This window comes from Aphelocoma coerulescens, chromosome 23 (assembly GCF_041296385.1).
Source record: "Aphelocoma coerulescens isolate FSJ_1873_10779 chromosome 23, UR_Acoe_1.0, whole genome shotgun sequence".
NCBI classification, from domain to species: Eukaryota; Metazoa; Chordata; class Aves; order Passeriformes; family Corvidae; genus Aphelocoma; species Aphelocoma coerulescens.
In genome coordinates this window covers 6291786-6297858 of record NC_091036.1, presented here as the reverse complement: position 1 = coordinate 6297858, position 6073 = coordinate 6291786, and the positions used below count along the sequence as shown (strand labels likewise).

Below are 6073 nucleotides of genomic sequence, written 5' to 3'. Positions count from 1 at the left end.
CTTTCCTGTTGCTTGGACTACTGTTTAAAAAAAGGGAGGGTTACACACTCCAGGAATGAAACCTGGGCCATTCTGCTGCTTCCTCTTGTCATTCTGCCTGAACAATGAAAAGGGACACCTTCAGAACCGTGTTGTAGGGGAAAAAAAACCACCTCAGGAATCTGCTGTGTGCGTACACGTGTGGGTTTAGCCCTATGGAGGGTGGTAGCCTGATAACTCAGCTCCTAACCATGGAACCCCCAAATGATTTGGGTTGGAAGGGACATAAAGTTCACCCAGTGCCATGGGCAGGGACACCTTCCACTGTCCCAGGCTGCTCCAAGCCCTGTCCAGCCTGGCCTTGGGCACTGCCAGGGATGGAGCAGCCACAGCTTCTTTGGGCACCCTGTGCCAGGGCCTCCCCACCCTCACAGGGAGGGATTTTTTCCCAACATCCCATCTAACCCTGCCCTCCAGGCCCGTCTCCAAAGCCCCTTTTCGGCATTAAAAACCTGCAATAAAATCATCCTGGAGCCTTTCCCTCTCCAGATAAAAACCTCAGGAGGCAGTAAGGCCCCGCTCGCGCCTCGCCGAGGGCACAGAAGCGAACACCGCCCACCTCTCTCCCTCAGGGACCTGCCCGGCCCTCAGCGGGCACCGCCCAACCGGCGCCTCAACGGCACCGCCCCAAGGCGGGCACAAACCCGCCCCACCCCCGGCTTCTCCTCCCGGCCCGGCCGAACACGGGGAACTCCCCGAGCCCCGGGGGGAAAAAAAAAAAAAAAAAAAGGGGGTGAAAACCCCGAAATAAACGAGAAAAATTAAGTTCCGCTGAGACAAAGCCGCGGCCGCGGCCCGCCCGGGTCTGGCGGGAAGGGCGCTCACCCTCCGCCATCTTAACGGCGCCAAGGCCATGCCCCCGCGCGCGCGGAGCGCCCTCTGATTGGCGGAGCGCGGCCCCCTCGCCGCGCGAGGCGCCCTCTGATTGGCGGAGCGCTTCCCCCCCGCCGCGCGAGGCGCCCTCTGATTGGCGGAGCGCTTCCCCCCCGCCGCGCGAGGCGCTCTCTGATTGGAGGAGCGCCACGCCTCCCCGCGCGCTCATCCCCATCGGCAGCTCGGCGCTCGGCAGGCCTAGGCGCGGCAGTCGAGCGCCGAGCGGGGCTGATGCAACCCGGGGCAGGTCGGTGGGAGCGGGCGGGGGAAAACCGGGCGGGTTTTGGGGGTCCCGGGAGGTCCCGGGGGGCTCCGGGGGGCCGAGGCTCCGGTAACGCTGTGTCCTGCCCTGCAGCCGCCGCTATGGAGCCCGCGCCCGGCCCGCAGGAGAAGTATCAGCTCATAACGCGGAACCTGCAGGTACCGGGAGGCGGATGGGGCCGGGGCGGCGGGATCCGGGCAGGAGCGGGGGCACCGGGAAGGGGGGAATCTGGGCTGGATCTGAGGGACGAGCGGGACTGGATCGGGGTCGGGCGAAGGAATTGGGGCCAGGCGGGTTGACCGAGGGGTGATTGGGGTAGGATGAGGTCCAGGTACCGGGGGGATGGGGGCAGGATCGGGGCTGGATCGAGGGAAATACGGCAAGATTGGTGCCCGAGAGGGGGGAACGGGGCAGGATCAGGGCATGGGGAGGCCGGGATGGGGGGATCTGAGCCAAAGCAAGCCCTCGGGATCAGCCCCGGGACACGCCGTGTATGAAGCCCGGGCACCCGGCGGGATTTGTTCTGCCACCTCCTTCCCGGTGTGACCCCGGAGACGGCCCAGCCCTGCCAGACCTGTGCGTTTTGGCCCCTCACAGGAGGTGCTGGGCGAGGACAAGCTCCTGGCCATCCTGAAGGAGCGAGAGCTGAAGATCTACTGGGGGACCGCCACCACGGGCAAGCCCCACGTGGCTTATTTCGTGCCCATGTCCAAGATCGCGGATTTCCTGAAGGCTGGATGTGAGGTGGGACCTTGTCACCGTGCTGGGTGGCAGCTGCAGCGAGCAGGGGCGGTTCCCCTGACCCAGCTGGCACCGCCTGTCCCCCCCCATCCCCAGGTGACAATACTCTTTGCCGACCTCCACGCTTACCTGGACAACATGAAGGCTCCCTGGGAGCTGCTGGAGCTGCGCACCCGCTACTACGAGCACGTCATCAAAGCCATGCTGGAGAGCATCGGGGTGCCCCTGGAGAAGCTGAAATTCGTCCGGGGCACCGATTACCAGCTCAGCAAGTGAGTCCTGGGAGTGCAGGGAGAGCCTGACTTGGGGCTCTGCTGATCTCCTCCAGAGTGTTGGCACTCCAGGAGGTGCCTCCAGGCTTTGTCCCCTCTCAGTGTGGCCAGCTCAGTGCGTGCCAGGTGGTCACGGTGCTGTCCTTCCCACAGGGAGTACACGCTGGACGTGTACCGCCTGTCCTCTGTGGTGACGCAGCACGACGCCAAGAAGGCAGGAGCAGAGGTGGTGAAGCAGGTGGAGCATCCCTTGCTGAGTGGTTTGCTCTACCCAGGCCTGCAGGTGAGGCAGGTGTGGTGCAGGGAGGTGCTGGCTGAGCCAGGGCCACGGGGGTGTTTGGGGCTGAGCGTCAAGGTCGTTGTTCCCCACCCCAATGTCACACCTGGCCGTGGCACAGAGCGTGGCCTGAGCACGGAGCTGCTGTTCCAGCAAGCAGCCTGGAATGTTCCCGTCCTTCCCAGGGTGGGAGTGCCTCAGGAGAGGCTGAGGGACAGGCCAGGACTGTTTTGGGCCCAGCCTCGAGGCTCTGTGTCTCTCCACAGGCGCTGGATGAGGAATATCTCAAGGTGGACGCGCAGTTCGGAGGGGTGGACCAGAGGAAGATATTCACCTTCGCAGAGAAGGTCAGGAATTGGGGAGGGGGAGGGGTTCTGCCAGGCTGGGGCCTGAGGAAGGGCTTGGACACTCCCAAATCCATGGGGAGAAGTGTGTGGGATTCTGGTTAGTGTCACAATGCTGCTGCTGCTGCTGCTCTCGTGCTCTGTGTGGCCACACACCCCTGGCTGTGACTCTGTGCTTCCTGGGAGCTGTTATCCCACATCCCAGAGTTATCTGGAGCCAGGAGCAAACGGGGATTGTGTGTTAGAGCTGAGTGAGGGTCGTGCCTGACTTGCCTCCTTGTGTTTTCCCAGTACCTCCCTTCCCTGGGCTACGCCAAGCGTGTCCATTTGATGAACCCGATGGTTCCTGGGCTGACAGGCAGCAAAATGAGCTCGTCAGAAGAGGTTGGTCCTGGATCTGGCTGGGCTCAGGGGGCTCTGGGGAGGTTCCCAGGGAAGGTGAACTCTCCCTCCCCACTCACATGGCGTTTTAAGAAGGTGCAGCAACTCCAGCATGAGTTTTCCGGGCAAAAGCTGGGGTGAAGGGCTGAGGAAATCTCTTGCTGCAGGACTCCAAGATTGATCTTCTGGACCGCAAGGAGGATGTGAAGAAGAAGCTGAAGAAGGCTTTCTGTGAGCCAGGGAACGTGGAGAACAACGGTGTCCTCTCCTTCATCAAGCACGTCCTCTTCCCCCTCAAGTCAGGTGAGGGGCTCGCCACGCTTGGGTGTGGATAAGAGGAGGGGACAGGAGTGTGTCCCCTGAAACCAGCTGTCCCTGAGTGCCACCTCCCCAGCCCCTGCTCCTGGGCACAGTGGGGTGGGTGCTTTGTCTGAGCCTTGAGTTAATCTGAGCCTTAAAACCTGTGTGTCCCAGAGTTTGTGGTACTGCGAGAGGAAAAATGGGGAGGAAACAAAACCTACACGGCCTACGAGGCCCTGGAGAAGGACTTTGCTGAGCAGGTGAGTGCAGGGAGAGGCTGAACCTTCTGCCTGAGGTTCCTGGGAGCAGTCAGGGAGCACTGGGAGATGGAAATGTGCGCTGTGGAGGGGGTGGCCTGGTGGTGTGGGATGCGCCCAGCCAGGAGAACCTGGGGGAGGGAGGATGAGTGAAGGGTGTGGGGTGAGGACAGCACCACGTCAGCCACGTCCTGGAGCAGAGCAGCACTTGAGCCATTCCCAGCTGTTTCCAGGCTGGAAGCAGAAATGTCCAGAAGCCTCTTGATGTCCAAGGAGAATTGGGTCAAGGGTTTGGGATTCATCTTCCCACCCTGTTTGGTCTCCAGTTCCCACCCTTGGCCTCAGACAGGAACCTCTTTGTCCTGATACAGGTTGTGCACCCTGGAGACCTGAAGAACTCAGTGGAAGTGGCCCTGAACAAACTCCTGGACCCCATCAGAGAGAAATTCAACTGCCCAGAGCTGAAGAAGCTGAGCAGTGCTGCGTATCCCACCCCAGCCAAAGCCAGTAAGGAGGAGCTGGGAGCGTGGGGAAGGGAGGCCTTGGGAGCTCAGGGAAGTGGGGCCCTCGCCATGCAGGGCTGGGTGGGACAGAGTCCCTCCAGGAGCCGAGGTCAGAGAAAAGTTCTGAAGCTCCAGACTCAAAAACAGCTCTGGAGAACACCGGGAAAGGTGAGGAAAGCCAGCACAGGAAGGACTGTGCTCTCTGGTATAGGGACAAGCATGGAATTCCCTGCAGGGAATTGCCCCCAGGGCCTGCATTTGGGGCTGACCACCTCCCTGGGTTTGTGCTGGGCGTTGTGACCATTCCCTTCACCCTGCAGAGCCTGGAGAGAAGGGCACCAAGAACTCGGAGCCGGAGGACGTGGTCCCATCCCGGCTGGACATCCGTGTTGGCAAAGTGATCAGCGTGGAAAAGGTATGGGCACAATGGGCAGCAGGGAGTAACCTGCCCGTGTGGTGACTTGGGGTGTGCCTGAGGGCACTGCCACCTTCTGTGCCACCCCATTCCCATCCCTGCTCCCCCTGGCAGCACCCGGATGCCGACAGCCTGTACGTGGAGAAGATCGACGTGGGCGAGGCCGAGCCCCGCACCGTGGTCAGTGGCCTGGTGCACTTTGTCCCCAAGGAGCAGCTGCAGGACAGGCTCGTGGTGCTGCTCTGCAACCTCAAACCCCAGAAGATGAGGGGGGTGGAGTCGCAGGGCATGGTGCTGTGTGCCTCCAGGTGAGGGACAGAAGGGACACCAGGGCTGGCCTCCCCCTCTGCTGCCCCAGGGCGCTGAGGGGCAGCTGGGCAGCACTTTGGGGTGACTCTGGTGTCTCCACACCCCTTCTTAGCGTGGGGGAGCCCCGTCAGGTGGAGCCTCTGGACCCCCCAGCCGGGTGCTGTGCAGGGGAGCGCGTCTACGTGGAGGGCTACGAGGGCGGGGAGCCTGACGAGGAGCTCAAACCCAAGAAAAAGGTCTTTGAGAAGCTGCAGGTGAGGACTGGGAACAGCTGAGTAGCTGGAGCTCCAGGCATTGAGCAGAGCCACTGTCCACACCTCTGGGTGACCCCAAATGGGGTGTTTGCCCCCTCAGTGTTCCTGGCAGCAAAGCTGTGGAGGAGATGAACCCCTCCAGCTGCTGACCCTGCCTCCCTGCTCTGCTCCCCAGGCTGATTTCCACATCTCCGAGGATTGTGTGGCACAGTGGAAGCAGAGAAACTTCCTGACCAAGCTGGGGACGGTCTCCTGTAAAAGCCTGAAGGGCGGCAGCATCAGCTAACAAGTGCCAGGGCTGCTCTGGTGCCTCCTGCCTGACTCCTGCACCTCAGCCAGGCTCCTCCCGGTCATCTCCCCCCAGTGCCCCGAGTCAGGGGCTCGGCCCTGGGGGCTCTGGGACTGAACTTGCAGCCTCTCACCCTGGGAAGGTGCCTCCAGCATCCCCCTGGGCCTCTGGGGACCTGAGGTGCCACCACACCCAAGGGACCCGTGTGACTCATCCCCTGTGGCCTTGGGGCCACAGCTCGCTCCCAGTTGTGCCATGGACTGGACTCCCTGCCCGCTGGGATGGCACGTGCGGGCGCTGTGGTGTGGGCAGAGGGGAAAAGCTGCTTCTCCAACCTCGTGTTGCTGCTACCAGAGCTGGGGACAGCCCGGCCGGCCCCGGCCCCTGCTCCTCCCCCAGCCCACCTGGGGCTGTGGCCACTGGTGCTGCTCTTTGGGCCAGGAGCCCAGGCAGCACCCGTGAGTCTGTCCCGAGCCCGTGGGGGGGGTGTGGGCCTTAAACACTGACTCGGGAACCATCTGTCTGTCATCAACCCAATAAAATGTCAAGCTGACTGC

The 6073-nt window shown here is 62.3% G+C and overlaps 1 protein-coding gene across 1 annotated transcript; it reads left to right on the top strand.

Moving 5' to 3' along the window:
- The first annotated feature begins 1088 nt into the window (after positions 1–1088).
- YARS1 (tyrosyl-tRNA synthetase 1) lies at positions 1089–6069 on the top strand. Its single transcript, XM_069035734.1, has 14 exons — positions 1089–1159; positions 1268–1332; positions 1772–1918; positions 2012–2187; positions 2341–2470; positions 2731–2811; positions 3100–3192; positions 3357–3492; positions 3664–3749; positions 4118–4253; positions 4570–4664; positions 4779–4972; positions 5086–5227; positions 5403–6069. Exons 1-14 carry the CDS (start codon positions 1144–1146, stop codon positions 5511–5513), a joined length of 1608 nt encoding a protein of 535 aa, XP_068891835.1. The 5' UTR covers positions 1089–1143; the 3' UTR covers positions 5514–6069.
- Positions 6070–6073: the final 4 nt, after the last annotated feature.

Excerpts from the sequence above, each read along its gene's own strand:
- YARS1 (XM_069035734.1), top strand. Across the intron at positions 1,919-2,011 it reads TCCTGAAGGCTGGATGTGAG|GTGACAATACTCTTTGCCGA; the intron begins GTGGGACCTTGT and ends CCCCATCCCCAG. Across the intron at positions 4,254-4,569 it reads TCCCACCCCAGCCAAAGCCA|AGCCTGGAGAGAAGGGCACC; the intron begins GTAAGGAGGAGC and ends TTCACCCTGCAG.